Consider the following 17,231-nt stretch of genomic DNA (forward strand, 5'->3'; position numbering starts at 1 on the left):
AAAGGTTCAAAATTTTGCTTAGTTCGCAAAATGTTTTTTGAACTCATGAAGGAAAGATTGTATCGTTTTATTGATAGATAGGCCAATTCCGTATAAACAATAGCAATAAAAGAAAAAGCACTGAAAAAGGATGTAAAACCGAGAATTATGTACCTTAATACTAATATTTATGATTCTAGTGCTCTACAAATTTTGTTTTCCAGTCAGTCGGCCCCCCTCTGTTCTATGGTGATAACGAATCGAATAAAAGAATTTGCAGCTTGCACGCCATATATTGGGTACCCAAACAGAGAAAGATATGAAATTCATTCTTCTGATTATAATATTGCTAAGAACTAAGCAACGGAAATATTTAAAAAACAAAGCAATCGCATTTTCCTAAATAACAACACACATAAATTTAGCAGTGAAAAATCAAGGCTTTCTTAACTAATCAGAATAAGTCCACCACGGAAAATAGAAAAAATCACTGAAAATCATTCCTCAATTAAAATTTCCACGGTTAAACAAACAAACAAACAAAAAACAAACAAACAAAAAAAAAAAAACAATGACTTAAAAAAATCAATTGCCAACGCAAAAAATTTAGTACAAAAGCGCTTGCAATCTAAACGTGAGGAATATCTTACAAATTAATTTAAAAACAGAAACATAACTTAAATAAGAATTAATTAAAAAAGGAATGGATATTTAAACAATTGAAAACCATCAATATAGTTTTTAAATTTTCCCTTAAAGCTAAGATTTGTAATTAAAATGATTAAGAATCGAATACAGTCTGTAACTTAAACAGAACCAACGGACAGTAAATTTGTGATAACGTCAGAGGCCCTGTGAACAAGCGTAGCTATGACGTCACAAAAATCATGTGATCTCAGACGTCTTTTGCTACTTTAGTTGAAAAATTTCTGACAACACTGTTTTAGACAGGCAAGCATAGCGGCGCAGAGTTGTTTGCATGGCAGAAGTTAGGGAAAAAAAGAAGGCGTAATTCCTCATGAAATACTACGTAGGTATTTATACTACGTTGGTACATATGTAAAACTAAGCCGTGATTGCTGAATTTTAATTTTAATTATCTTTTTTACGCAGCGTTATATTATTTGGAAAGATCTCGAATTTGGGAGAAAAAATGAACTCGGGGGGGGGGGAACATAAAATTTAGAATAGTCAATTTTAAGGTTTCCAAATTATTTCTTAACACAGCCATCGTATTTTATTATATCTTACATATACACTGCTCGACATTGAAAATGCAAAACCAAGAATGAGTGGTCAGAAACTGATGAAATTTGGAAAAAGAATATAAATCAATTCAATAGCTGATTAGAATAGTGCTGGTTTAGCACGGTAAAGAATGGTTAACTTAGGCTGAATAAAACCTATCAGGCGTGACAATTATGCGAAATGTTCAAGAGGTTTACTAGCATAGCAGCGAGATAGCAACGAAACATGCGCTGGCTAGCGAAAACACGCTCTTAATAAACTCCATTTCCACTTCATTTTCCTCTGTATACGGGACGTACCCTTCGGGATATTGCAAGCTTTTTGCCAGTTGTCATCAGATAAGGAATCCTAAAAGTAGAATACAATTTTTAAGGAGTCCCGAGAACAAGATATGAAATTTAAAAAAGAGAGTGACTACCTTGTCACTGTGCAGGTATGCCCTCGTGGGGTGGAGGTATTTTACAATTTCAGCAGATAACATGAAAGAGCAAAAATTTCTTGATTAATTTAAAATATTGTTACGAAAAGTACAGGCGCGGTGGGATAGCTTCCCCGCAAAGCAGTTTGAGGGATGCCATAAAAATGGCACAGGAAGGCAGTGTTGCCACATTTGGCAAGAAATCGCCCATTTCGCGACATTTCGCGACAAAATTGGCGATATACCATTTACGGATGAAGAACCTTATATTAGCCCAGAATGTTCTAGAACACAAGCCGAAAGCTATATAAACCCTACTGGTCCGCAGTCAGTGTGTGCCTCGTCTAGCGAGCTGATAGTCAGTCATTGAGCGAGTGTTTCGAAGTCTAGCGCCGAGTTGGTCGTCGAGTGCATCGAGAGAGTCTTAGTGCATCGTCGAGTTTTGTCTTAGATTGTGCTGAGTCGAGAGCTATACTCTTGTGTATCGTCGAGTGCATCGCGTGGAGAGTCTCGAGAGTACGTGGAGTTCCGAGAACGGCCAAACAGAGTCGGAAACTGTACTCTGGTGTTTTGCAGTGAAGCTGTCTCCGCCGTTATTGCCTGACAGTGTGAAGGCTGTGTCGCTGAACTTGTCAGTATGTTTATAACAGTTCGACGACTGTAAAAGGGATTTTGGAGCTGTCCTGAGAATATTGGTGTTTCTATACTTCATCAAGTGTCTTCGTTATTCACTCCGAACCTACGAACGCCGTACGAACGTGAAGGAAGAAAATAACGTAACAATATATACATAAATACTTAAAACGAAAACAGTTCAGAAATAATCAGAGTCCAATTTGGAGGTCACGTGATGTTCCACAGTCTTTTCATTGGCTTTGGCAGTAAAATAATAAATTGAGTAACTTACAAAATAAATTATATCAAGAGCTGTGATTTTACATTTTTCTATGAAAAATTAAGGTCCATAGGAGCACTATTAGAAGAAACATATATAACACAGCACAATAATTTTCAAAGTCCAGTTGGGGTGTTCCGTGATGTGGATGCAGTCATTACATTGGCTTTGGCGGTAAAATACGAAAAACACTTATATTAAAATAGGAATTCATATTTTTCTGAATAAACTCAGGGATTCACCCGTTTAAATACTCACTTAATTTACATCCTGGCGAAGAAAGGCGAGGGGAAGTTGAGGAGTTCAGGAAAGGTATCAAACTTAAAATAACTTGTTATGCAAAATAAGGGAAACCTTACAATAGTTACTGTCCACGTCGATAGCAGGACGACACACTCTCCGGATAGGTACATCGGGAGGATGCACAATCTTCACACATTTCTTGGTTTTCCAAGGGCTTATATAGTGCTGACATTTCACCTCTTCAGCACTGCGCAGGCGCAAGGGGGATGCAAATTTCCCAACTGTTTTTAATTATTCTTCACATAACTAAAAGTCACCGTCAAAAGAAGACTTTTTTCTCATATTGGACTACTATATATGGATTTCAAATTGTAATCAATTTATTTTATAATAAAGGTACATTTTATTAAATTTATATTTATGAATTGTACGCATTAAATTTGTCTTAGTTTTTATGTAGCCATTACATAGTTTTAATAAATATATGTTATAAATACAGTTGCTGTCTTTTCTTATTCATTCTAAATCATGTATTTTTGGCATTCATAAACAAACTTTAAAAATGCATTATTGTTGTTTTTGTTGTCATCGTCATCATAATCACCATCATTTATCCTTCAAATGACATGAACTGATCTTCTTAAATTTCTAAATTAAATTGTTTAGCTATTTAAGTTTTTAAAATCGCCCAAGATTTTTTTACGTTTATTCATTTGAAAAAAAATGAGTATTTAAATATCTAAGTTAAAAGATATTATTGAATCTTTACTCTCTTATGTTACAAAGATACGAAAATTATCAACAAAATATTCAGTATACAAAAGTAAGATGTAAGGAAATGCAAGCAACTGTAAAAATAAACTTAAAATGTGTTATTTTTAAAACTGCAAATCATGTATTGGGATTTAAAATTAGTTTCATGCGATAAAATCAGCAAATGATAAAAAAGATGTTGTTAAAATGTAATTGCATTGGAAAAGTGAATTTTATTTAGGTTTAAAAACAGTTTCCAACCTGCAATGAAACTTCGAGTCTCACTTTCTATAGTAGCATAAACTCATGAGCTCTAGAAAGACTATAGGGGAATAATCCTTGTGTTTTAACTGCAGACAGACAAAGTCAGAAGAAGGAGGTAAATAGTCCTTTTATTTGATCACAAAGAAGTAACAATAACCCACTATAGTTTACGCAAACCAACACGTATAGCTTAGCTTAAACAAGTAACGTTGAACTAAAATAAAATGAAGTTAGTTTAGCCTATCGGCTCACAGGATAAAACAACGCCTAGGAAGGCTCTGGTCTGTAAGAAACCGGCAAGACAAGCTTATCGTGTAGAAGCATTCAACGCAACAGAATCAAATCGCTATATAGTCACGTTAACAACGTGGCCTTCAGTAGGCAGAGCATGCTCTAAAATAACCTTGGAAAACCTTTGCTTAAATAGCACTTCTTTCTCTCTCAATCTGGATAAACGCTCGCTATCTCATTTACATTCTGGCATAAAACTTGAGTGAAAATGAGAACGGCTAAAAACTTAAACACAACATTAACTATTAGTCAAAAATAAATAGATAAATCCCCACAGACTGTAGTAGATATAACTGCTGGCATAAATGGACGGAACACGCATCTATAAAGCCAGAAACTGCTATTAGATTATGTCTGAAAGAATGCCAAAATTCGAAATTTTAACTGAAATTACTGCAATTTCACACTGATAGCAACAATTTAATTCACTCTGAAATTCTCTCTGGACTCAAAGTCAGTGAAAACTGATTGGCAGTGACTGCGGTTTTATAAAAAAGTTTTGAATTTTAGAAAGCACCAAATTTAATTCTGTGCATTTCTTATTCCCTTCTCAGTTGAATAAAAGGAATATGCAGTGTTACGATCAGGTATGCAGTATAAAAAATATATATATTTTAGAACCATTAATTAGTTACAACTTCTTAAAAAAATTCCATCGCATTAAACATACTTTTACAAATGCATGTATATTTTAGAGAAACTTTAATCACTAAATAAAGCAAACAAAAAGGAAAATGAAGAACAGGAATTTCGATCGAATATAGTATATCTTCCTCATGAATACACGGCTATAAAACGAAATCTACAGAGCTTTTCGCATATTTTAAAACTACTTTGCTTTGCTGTTAAAAAAAATGAAGAAAGAAAAAGAAAAAAAAAAAAAAAAAAGAAAATCTTCTGCTTGGAATTTTTTTTTTAACAGCAACTATATTTCCCAAAGTATAGATTATCGTCTGCTACTTGACAGTTTTGTTTTCATGCAAAATGGCGCTTTTAAAGAAGCAATAGATGGAAGGCTATGTCTCGGCTTTTCCCGAAGAAAATTATTCCTATCTAGCAATTACAAAAAACTATAAAAGCCATGGTTTTTCGATATCTAAAGCTAAAATAGGTAATATTATCACCAAGAAAGGAAAAAAGTGTCAAAGTTTGGCTTCAAGTGGAAAAATTGTTCCAGATACATATCCAAGGAAAACACGGAATGTTTAGAATTTTGTAAAGGTAAGATTTTTAATGCTAAACGAAACTTCGCCAAGTCGAAGAACAAAAGCATGGTCACTGTCAACTGTAAACAAAGTTATTAATGCTAATTTGAATCCTAAAAAAGGCGAAAAACATAATCTGCATTTTTTTTTTTTTTTTTTTTTTTTTTTTGTCTACGACATATCGCCAGACGCAGAACGTGCTGCAGAATTCTTTATGAGAAACATTTATCCGGACAAAAATGGAAGAATGTTATCATAACATATCAATCTTGCGTGTACTTAAATGACTAAAATAAAAAGAGATCTATTATTATCATCAAAGATGAGATAAAAAATCTTATGGTTCAAAGAATCTCAAGAAAGTTTTCCAAAGGGATTTATGATTGTTGCTGGTTTTTCATATTACGGTAAATTAAAAATAAAGAGAGTAAAGAAAAGTATTAAGATCGACTTTAAATATTATCAAAGGCATATTTTATACCCAATATTCAAATATGAAGTACCTTGTGTTTATACACAGTGGGATCAATCAGTAGTATTGCAGCAAGACAAGGCAGCGACACGTCAAAATCCACTGTTAATTTCCTAGAAAAAAAGTGGAATGAGAAACGGGTATCAAGGCAAAAAACCTTCAGTCATATCGCTACTAAATCTCCTGATCTAGTATCTGCAATGTATTTTTGTGCTTTGGGACTTTTAAAAGTTTTGGGACCACCTACAACCTCTAGACTTAGGAAAGCTATTCGAGAATAATGGGATAAAATACCTCTTCCGATGCTACAAAAGACTGTCTTGGAAATTACGGTGTATAAAAATTGTGATGAATAAGGGTTACCAAATGGAACATTTAGGACATAAAAAGTTTAGGTAATGTATTCCTGTAATTGCTTTGAAAAATCGTCTAAAAAATGTGCGAGCGTTCTCGGTAGATGCACTGTAGTTTAAAAGGCAGGCTGAACTTTATGTTCAAAATGTCACGTTATAATCTTTATCTCTCATATTTCTATTGCCGAATCCAAACTTTCGTAAAGTAAGAGAAACATAATCTTAGCTTTTGTAAAATGAGATAAACATAATCTTAGTAAGACAAACATAATCATCAACAGAATCAAGTGTTTCACTATCACCACTTCATATAATAATGTTCATAAAGAATTCTGCAGCGCGTTCTGTGGTAGTATATCGTGGAGAAAGATGATGCGATGCACACTTTTTTTCGCCTTTTTAAGATTCGAATCAGCATTAATAATCACTTTGTTTATAATTGATACTGAGCGTTTTAATGGTTTTGGCCTTATTTATGTTCTGGGTGGTAATATTCTTCTTAAACAAATCTTAGTTTTCTTACGCTATATTCCTAACTTATTATTTTTTGCTCAACTATTTTAAATTATTTACTGTATGAGAAATGGAGATTTGTAAATTACAATGCTAGTAGCCTGGAAGTCAGAATTTCATTATGCATTAAACAATATTGCCAAACATGGCACAATTTATAATACAATTTGTAGTATATTCCCTAATATTGATATATTGTGTAGTTAACTTATCATTGGTGATTATTGGGGGAATTAAAGCAACAAGAGTCAGCGTAATATGCACAAATTTCCATGACTATTTTCGGAAGCTTAAATATAGAACTTTCTTCAGCTACTGAAGCTTCAGGTACAAAAGTTGAAAAAGAAGGTTCTGTATTTAAACCATCGAAACTACTTTTGCAAATTTGCGCCCCCCCCAGTGGCTGAGCGGTAAAGTCGCTGAATACTGGTAGTTCGTCCCGGCGCTCGAGTTGACTCCATGAGTATTTTCGTGGTTTTCCTCATGTATAGCGTGTATACGAGCCAGTTTTCCTTAGAAAGTCCTTCACGAAGGCATCCTTTCTCTTAGGCAGATAACCCTTGAGTTCTTTGCCATATCTAAATAAACCAAACCAACCTGCAAATTTATGAATATTACGCTGATTCTTGTTGCTTTAACTCTTTCAATATTCATTGTTCGGCGTGTTATTTTAACTCAAATTATCGATGGGGCTATCAATTTTTCCTGCAGAAAATTATGTAGCATTGCTTTTAAAACATGAGTAAAATAATTATAAAGCAGAAATATGTGTTTATTCTGTAATTATTGTTTCCTTTTCCCTCCTCTAATTATACAATAAAATTGATGTTTGTAAAATAAACAGCAGTTTTTATAGCATGTTCATGTGTAATGCTTGAATAGCCACAGCAGCTGTATGTATTTGATAAAATTTCATGATGCGTTTTGTTTTTCGATTGGATCGTGCTGTAATCTCAATCTGCTATAATTTTGAAAGGTTATTGCAGTCTTAAGGTGATGTAGGTATTTCTACTGCATAAAAAAATAACACAAAAAAACTAGAATTTCATATTTTATTTACATAATGGACACTTAACATTTAGTTAACTAAATACAACCACTAATACATCAATGCACAATAAAAAAAAATATTTCCTGCATTTTATCCTTTTGAATTTCCGTGCTTTAACAGAAAAACAGAAACTACTAATTATTATTAAACTTAACTTTAGTATAACGATGTTCTGTAAATGAAATAGTGATTTAAAAATCTATCAAAGATATTCTGGAGGAAAAGCATATAAAGAAAAAAATCATGTTTCTTTCTTTTCTTCTTTTTTTCTTTCAAAAATCTTTCAGCATTCCCTTTATGAAACGAATTTTAACAATCTAAATTTTAACAAAAATATTCAAAATTATTCCAAAAAAAATTTAGGTTTATGGAACTTGAAAACCCTTGAAAGCATGTTTTTTATTATTATCTTCAGTAAAAGTATTTATGTACATTTTTACACGTTTTGAAATTTTGTGAGAAACAGTTTTCCTGATAAATTGCTTTTAAAAATTTTACTATTATTTTATTAAGTTCTGGACAGGAAGTCAATGAAAACTAAACGCTACCAAGAAATTTATTGCAATTCAAGTTAGCAATAAGATAAAGCACATTTGAAAATAAACATTAGCAACTTATGCTAACTTATAAATACAAAAATTAACATTACATTTTCTATAGGGAAAAACTCTTTATTTTTTATTTGATTTTATACCCAAAATTGCATTATTTTGTAAAATCCAAAGTAATCCACTTTTCTAGAAGCAGCTCTAAATTCAAATTCAAATTTCAATTCCTGTTTATTTAATTTATTATGTTCTGTTTTCTTATTTTATTTCTATTGCAAAGATTATCGATGTCAATATACCAAATATAATACCGCTTCATAAATGGCTTTAGTCATTAAATCGTAGTTAAAGATTATTGATGTAAACAAATAAGAAATGCCTATAAAGTGCTTAAATTGTAATATGTTAGTTTAACTGTTTTGGTTAAGAGTTTTCCTTGCCATTTAAAAAGAATTTCATAATTAATCCTTAATTCACTAACTATCTTTAACTGTCTTCAATCTTAACTATCTTCGCAATATGTTATAAAGAGAAAAGAGAAAAGCAATCACTCTGTAAGGTTTTATTTTAATTAGGATTGATTAAAATAAATTTGAATTTATTTTTAATTAAACATTAATTTAGCCTTACCTGTAACACGCAAGGCTAAATTAATGTAAGCATTACTCAAGCACGTAAGGCCTTACATAAGTAAAGCTTAATAAGGTTTACGTATAACACGCATCGGCACGTTCTTTAACATTAATTTAGCCTTACGTAAACATTAATTTAGCCTTACGTAAACATTAATTTAGCATTATGTATTTAGAATAAATAATATTCTATTAGTCATCATTTCATTTATTATACACTACGAATTCTCTAGCAGAATTTTAAAATAATGCAGTATTTATGTCATGTGTAGTAAATAAATAGAACTGCGGAGGATTTCGGAAGATAGTGAGTAGACTCCTGCACCTGAAATTTGAAGCTTCGCCCTTGGTGCTAAGCTTTCCTGGCAGGAAAGCTTAGCACCTTTTTTGGTGCTAAGCTTCAGAACTGAGTTTTGTACCTTGACATTGAAGCTCGAGGGAAAAATAAGAAATCATACATAATATGCAATTCACTAGAAAGCTTCATTCGCAGTAATACTATTTTATACATTGCTTCATTAATCCAGAATCAGCAATAACCTTGTTGTTCCCCAGAATGTCTCAAAAATGTCTATAGATATAATATCATTATGTATATTATTATTAAATTGAACTTAACTTATTATTTGGAAAACGAATAATTAACTTAATACAATCCCAGATTTCTATCAAACATTATTTTAAATCTACGAATATTTGCAAAATAATAAATCTCGGCCTCATTAAATATAACATTTTTGCAATTTGTTCTACTAAAAGTTTTTTTTTTAATATGTCAGGCACTAGCCTTTTTTAGTATTTTGCCACTGCTAAGGCCAGAAGTGGCGGTCATTTTATTATTGAAACGTTTAATAGGCAGCTACCGTTTCTTCTGATGAAGGGACAGGCAGGTCAGGCAAAATAGGACGGATCACCAAGACTTCGCATATGCTCACAAAGGTACTGCTTCGTCGCACTACTGTACATGAAGGGACAGACAATTTACATCCATGCCTTCTCCGGGATTCGAGCCGACACCCTTCAGTATCGCAGTCGGCATCCCTAATCACTATACCGTCTGGGTGACGTTCTACTGAAAGTAACCTGCGTCCTTATTTTTGGTTGCCATATTTGATGTGAGTGACTCTAAAGAAGTTAATATTCTGCTAACTAAGACTTCATTTATATTAGGAATAAAAGAGGTTAGTTGTACTTAAACAAATTTTAAATAATTGTTGATAATTCTACAACTATTACATGCAGATTAACTAAAAACATAAAACCTTAACAGAAACAACATAATTCAATCACTTTTAAAGCAAAAAATGCACAATTTACCAAAATATAAGCATGAAAAAAAAATGAGCTCACCTAGACGAAGTCTACCGTAACAAAGTCGGTATATATATATATATATATATACTTTTGGTGCGGCCAATTTGAACCAAAAACGGAGGTGCACAACACATGTTATAGTAGTCCTATATACAAAATTTCAATGTCCTGAGGCTACTCGGTTTTGAGTTATGCGAAATATATACATATGCACGTTCGGATGTCATGAAAAAAAATCTCTTCTGAGTCCATTTTAAATTCATTTTTGGAAAAAAAGTCCTTTGTCTTGTCCTTACATACATATGTCACGCAAAAACATCGTTAAATTGCATTCGATAGCGGTCAAAATGGACATTTTCGTTGAAATATGATACCGGAAATTTTTTGTGATTACAGTGCTTCCTTTATTTCGTACAAGGAAGTTAAGAAAAAAAAAAAAGAAGAAGAATTGTACAGCAAACTGTTATTACTCTTCATCAATGAATGGATATATTACCTACGGAATTAGAAGCGAGCGAGATAAACTGCTGATTATCAGCTAGATGAATTTAAAAGTTCGAATGACTTTGTGTTAGTTTAAAGTTTGTTATTCATTTATAGTTATACTTCTTTCTTCACATTTCAATGAGCATACAAATAAATTCTTTATTGAATATTTGAAAAAAAAAAACTTCTATTGGCAAATAATTTTTATTTTCTTTTAATTTGGCTGTGAAATTTAATTAATTTAATTGAGAAATTAATTGATGAAAATGCTTTATATATATATTTCACGTTCAATCTAAAAGGTAAAGGAAAAAGCGCATTTTTATTTACACTTTATGATGCAATTATTTTCTCAAAACATTCATTTTTATTATTTAATTTTTAAGCTGAACTTTTCACTATTTGAGTATGATGACACATAACGTCTTTTAATATTTCTCAGCATGCTTGGAGCTTCTGAATACGAACACTTAAAAAACAACGACAACAATATCAATAAATACCCATATTAAGAAGTTAAGCTAGAATCCTTTTGTTATGGCTTTAATTATAGCAACGAAATCCTCTGTAAAATATTTTCAATGTATACACACACACACACGTAGATATATATACATAATAACTTAAATGTTTAAGATCATTTAACATCTTTTGTCACATTCTTTCCTGCCATAAATTAATCAAAAGACAAAATGCAGTTTTATATGTCTATGTTACAAGAAATCACAAGTTCCTTCTTAAGAATCTGAATAAGATTCAAAATGTATGATAATGGTCCTTAAAGAACGTTGACAACATTCTAAATATACGCTGTGTTAAATATTTTTGAGCTAATTACTCGTTTACTTAATGTTAACTGCACTGTTGGCTGGGTTCTGTTTTAATTCCAGAAGCGCCGGCTTGATTAATATTTTTCTTTGGTCCATAGATGGCAAGATACTCTTCTCTTTCTTTGGCATATTTTTCCAGATCTTTTACGCCCAATTCCGCGAAGGGATCTTTACCTACATTAAATGTAACAGAAGGCTCTTCACTGGTGCACTTCCATTTGTAAAGTCTATACGCTCCATATGCAAGTAAACACAAAAATATGAAGGCCATCACCAAGGCTGCACTGTGAGAATTTGGTAAGCGAGTTTCTCCACCGCCAACTTCCTGATCCACTATAACAAGTGGATCGTCTGAACCAACTTCCATGATTTCTGCAAGAAATAAAAAACATCTCAATATATTATAAACACATGTTTAATAACGGTATTTCGAATCTACATCAATAGTCCGAGTATAGAACAACTTCTCATATGAGAAGAGAGGGGAAAGAAGCTTGAATTTAAAACAGTTTCATGCAAGTTAGGAAAAAAAGATAAATTTTTACTAAGTCCTAAAAGCATTGCAAACATCTAGCTAATTGGTGAAAAACTTACGTTGTATTCAAAGGGAAATTTTCTGGGATTTGCGATTTAAAAAATTGAAATCTTTATATTTTATACTACTCCTAAAGTGGCGGTTTTTTTTTTTTTTTTTAAATTTACACATACATACACACACGGTTCGAGAGCATTTAGGCTAACGCCCCTTTGGGCTAAAATAGCATATCTTTAGAATTTCCGACAGACAGATACGCGCGCTGGAGATAGAAGTATTTCATTCCGCATAGTGTGTTGCCTCTTCTCTCTTTGAAATATTCGAATTTAATAATTAAAAATTCGTTAAAGATTAAAAGTATGAAATAGATAATGAAACAAAATTCGAAATTCAAAATTCGGCCTTCCAGGTGCCTATATTCGAGTGGAGGACTACATTATTCAGTATTTGTTGTATCTAGGTATTGTTGATTTTCACAATGCTAGAAGCATACATACATTCATGCTGATTCTTCATTATTTAATTTCTTTAAATATAAAATAGGGCGATAACATTTGGTAGCAACAATTTGAAACGTGATGCGATGCAAAATACCGTTTCGAGGCTAATAGCCCTTCTGGGCTAATTATTCAAGTACAGGACTTAGAAAACAGTTTGAGATATTTTTGAGATAACAATGACTGTCATTTCAAGTTTGCTCAGCTTTCTAATCGTTTAGCTTGTCATAATCGTAACTTGTAACATGTCAGTGTGTTTAAATGTTTAAAAAAACACAGTTTCAGTGTTTAGGTTCTCTTTAACAAAGGACTTAACAACCGCCATTTATTTAAAATCTAGTGTTTCTTTACAGGCACTTTGGGATCCACTGCACTTTGTCCTGCACTGGTTTTCGGATTTTGAAAGATTTCTTTATGTTTCTGTAATTAGCATTCTGATCATTAATATGACATCTTCTGTCCTATATCATATATATCTTAACTTCCTATATCTTAACGTATACTATTAAATTTTTACACAGAAATTAATTTCTGTTTCTTGCGCGTAATTAGCTGCTGTTTTAATGAAATTCTGTACTGAAACTGTTGCTGATATGATTCAAATTTTGCCACTGCTACAATTTAAAAATCAGAATGTTAACTTTTTTTTTCTTTGGAGCTCCGTTTTATGCATGTGACTTTACCAAAATGAGCGAAATCGAAATGGAAAGTAAGAGCATTTTAAAATTTAATCACTAAATTTTCTTGTCACAGAAGCTGGGTGTATTAATTTATAAAACATTTCATGAAGAATATCAGCAGCGTTATTTAGGTATTTTGGTCACATAATTTATCTAATAAACATCATTCAATAAAATGGAAGTTTCTGAGCAATTTCAACAAAAAGAAGTTTAAAAGAGTTTTCTCCATTTGGAAATACTTTACTTTCTTAACCAAAGGTTCACTCTCTTCACTTTGCAGAAGTTAGCATGAAATTTGAGAATATTAATTCTAGATTTTCTGATAAGTTAATTATATCAGCAAATTGGAAACGTTCCTTTCATAAATATTAGAAATTTAAAATCAAAGAATTTGTAAAAATCTCTTACTGAAAATGTGTTTGAATATACCGTATTTGCCGGCGTATAAGACGCACCGGTCTATAAGACGCACCCCCTTTTTTATACACACATTTTTGAAGAATAAAACTTTATTACTGATCATTATAATGAATTTACAGGATTTTAAATATAAAGTAATACAAGTAAAAATTAATACTTTCTGCAAATATCCGATCTACCTGGAAAAGAACACCTTTTTAATCTTCTTCGTCGAAACCCAGACGAAAATTGCCAGAGCTAAATGAAGAGTCAAACCTCTTTTAAATCAGCATCTGAGTCCTCATACAACAAATTGTCCTCTGCAACATCCAGTATTTGTTTTAGTCCGCATATATAGCTGGTTTCTCTGAATCTTGAAAACCATGATGCTGATTCAGTAAAATTGGCAATCTCTCTACCAGTTGCTGTCACGTTCGCTTGAAGAGTAATCATTTTTATAGAGAAGTATTCAGCTATCCAAGTATTCAGCTCTGCCTCAAGTTCAGGCCGTTGTGCAGTTCCCCATTCGTAGGTTATGTTTACTGTGAGCTGTCTTGTTTAGATTCTCTTTCTGATTCTGCCACATTCTTATCATTTTCTCAGTTGGGGGGACAGAAATGCCTCTCTGCAGCCCCGTTTCTATGTTCTTTAGCATAGACAATCCCACGTAGCTTGTATGCTATATTATAGCAATGCCGACGTTGTTTTCGAGCCATAACTTTCCAACAAAGTTAGGACAATTGAACAGTAGAAAGTCACACACTTTAAAGTCGTTCACAAAAATTGGAAAATTTAAACGAACTCAGATGAGATCGTCAGTAACAGCGCATGCGCATTCACTGAACTCTACGTATCTGTAATATTCCCACACTCCACAAAGAAACAAGAAAAAACGTCGCATAACTCTGAGCTGAGGAAATTTTCAGAAAAGAATGTAATCAAAAACTGAGTATCGAAGTATAAGACGCATTCCGTTTTTCAGACCTATTTTCAAAATAAAATAGTACGTCTTATACGCCAGCAAATATGGTAATATAATTAAAAAAGAGTAAAAAATTCTGAAAATTCTAAATTCTCTAACTTCTAAAACGCATTGGAATGAGTTGGTTAAACTAAGCTGCAATGCAACTAAGCTCCATCTGCTAGTATTTCACCATTTTTTCCTAATTATCTTTGCAGTACTAGGGTCATTCTGCATAAGTACTAGAATTTCGCCATTGCAATGCTCTTAAATGCTAGGGTCACTAAGTTTAACTTAAGGCATTTAGCTGTTTTTGAAATACAGCTGTATTTTTGAAATTTTAACTGTACTTTTGAAATACAGATAAATGCTGCAAGTTAAACTTACGAAATCATAGATGTGTTTAAAGTAGTTTCCTCCAATATCAATGAACTTTGTAGGAGAATTTTTCAAAGATTAAATCCTTTAAACTATCAATTCCTTGGAATGTGCTTTTACAGCTTCATCACTCTTATCTTCGGAATAAAAAATGATGGCCACGTAATTTTTTTCGATTAAAAAATAACGAAAGTTCACTGATAGCAAGATCAGGAGAACAGATATTCTATCACTTAGGAGATATTCTATCACTTAGGAGATATCTATAGAATATCGGAGATATTCTATCACTTCGATGCATTTTTGATCAAGAAATTTGACTGTCAGTCTTGCTGAATAAGAAAATTCATTATTATGGGGAATCATAAGCCTCCTAATATTCCCTTCTTGAAAAATTTCTGGAATTTTTCAAGTTGTAATTATCATTTAGTTGTAATTATTTTCTATCTCTCTAACTTGATGACTTCACCAGTCCTGTACCTCTGAAGAAAAGGGCATACATTACTTTTCTCATTGTCTTCTCACCATTGGTTAGAGATCATCTTCAAAGACTCATACTTTACTTTCTTGTTGTGTTGGAACGCCAAAACAAGTATGCACGTTTCATAACCAGTTATCTAATGTGATTCCCAGCATCACTATACTATTTTAAGACTTCTTTACTGATTCCCATACTCTTCGGTTTTGATGTTCTGTTAATTTATAGGGAACCTAACGACAAAAGTTTTTTCTGAATAATTTTATGTTTAATTGCAAATCCAATGTTAAATTTCTTCCGGATCATTTTAGTAGGTACATCATTATCATTGGTCAATATTTTTCCTATGACCAACACATTTTCTCGAACTATAGTTGCCAAAGGATTTCGTGTGTGTTCTTCATCCAGGAGAGAATTTCGACATCTACGAAATTCCATAAACCATCTGAATATAGTGTCACGAGATGAAACTTCATTTCCATGCTGCACACATGTGTGAAGGCATTCTTCTTGATTTAACCCCATCTTAAAATCATACAAAAGTTATGGCATAATAATGCTTTCGCGTCAGATCCATTATCCTTTCTTTCAAATGGTATTCTGAGATAGATAAATTGTAGTTATTGCCATAAATTATCGCATGAGGACACAAAAGAATTTAAATTTACATAACTAATAAATAATTGTTTTTAGCGCATATTATCTGCTCCTCTCTCAATAATTTCATGGTTACCCACGTAACAAAAAGATAGAGTTTAAAGCAAGAAATTAAATGTATGGAAAACAATTATCGGTGACGTAAGGAATGTTCCTAAATTGATAAATTATGAATAGTGCCAGAAAAGACAAAATTCAAGTGACGACGAAAGCGAAAAAAATCTACTTTATTTTAAGGAAACATTTATTATGAGACAGCTCCAAAACTCAACAAAATTACATAATTAAATATGTATATTATGCATCTAATTCATTTTCCAAGGAAATTTGTATTACTTTTTAGCATATTTCTGCAATTAATGTAAACCAGTTTTAATGACTGATTAAAATGTTTTTATTTGTTATAAAATTCAAATGCGATGTTTCACTTTAGACACGAATACCAGGTGAATAGGTGAATGCAGGATCGGACACCTGGATGGCTTTTTATTACAAATCGGATATCGCCTGGTAGCCACAACTGTTTATTGGAACACTGGTTTTTTGTTCCCCAGCGTACACTACAATTGGCCACACATATACATATATTTAATACATACCATAACATATAGATATCATAGCACTTTCATTATCATTTACATGTCTAAAGGGGCATTTGTTTTTTCATTTACACATACACACACGTTTCAAGAGCATTTGTGATAACGCCCCTTTAGGCTAAAAATATTTAAACACAGCATGTCTGTAGAATTTCTGATAGACAGTCTCATGCGCTGGAGATAAAAACCTTTTATTCCGCACAGTGTGTTGCCACTGCTCGCTTTGAAATCGTTAAGTTTCTTAATAAAAAATTCGTTAAAGTTAAAAAATTATGAAATAGATAATAAAAAAAATTCGAAATTCAAGTTCCGAGCTTCCAGGTTGTCCATATTCGGATGGAGGACAAAGTTATCCAATTTAGTATCCAATCTCTAGGTACCGTTGTTTTTTCACAGTGCAAGAAACAGACATATATTCATACAGATTCTTCATTATTTAATTTCTTTAAATATAATGCAGGGTGATAATATTTGGTGGCAATAATTTAGAAAATGATACAGCCGTTTATAGTGATTGGACACAAAATTTTGAGATTAATAGGCCTTCTGAGC

At 32.2% G+C, this 17,231-nt stretch overlaps 1 protein-coding gene and 1 long non-coding RNA gene across 2 annotated transcripts in view; one reads left to right on the top strand and one right to left on the bottom strand.

The window, feature by feature from the left end:
• The window catches only part of LOC146998650 (uncharacterized), a 123,192-nt gene that overhangs the window by 59,640 nt on the left and 46,321 nt on the right, over positions 1 to 17,231 (top strand). The window lies entirely within an intron of this gene.
• The window catches only part of LOC118192697 (uncharacterized), a 43,758-nt gene continuing 34,199 nt past the window's right edge, over positions 7,673 to 17,231 (bottom strand). The window contains exon 2 of the mRNA XM_085811446.1: positions 7,673 to 11,867. Within this exon, the coding sequence (XP_085667572.1) occupies positions 11,518 to 11,867 (350 nt within the window). The 3' untranslated portion in view covers positions 7,673 to 11,517. The remainder of the gene's footprint in view (positions 11,868 to 17,231) is intronic.

Source organism: Stegodyphus dumicola, chromosome 2 (assembly GCF_044657685.1).
Source record: "Stegodyphus dumicola isolate Sdum_Otavi_A_Nest chromosome 2, ASM4465768v1".
Lineage (NCBI taxonomy): Eukaryota > Metazoa > Arthropoda > Arachnida > Araneae > Eresidae > Stegodyphus > Stegodyphus dumicola.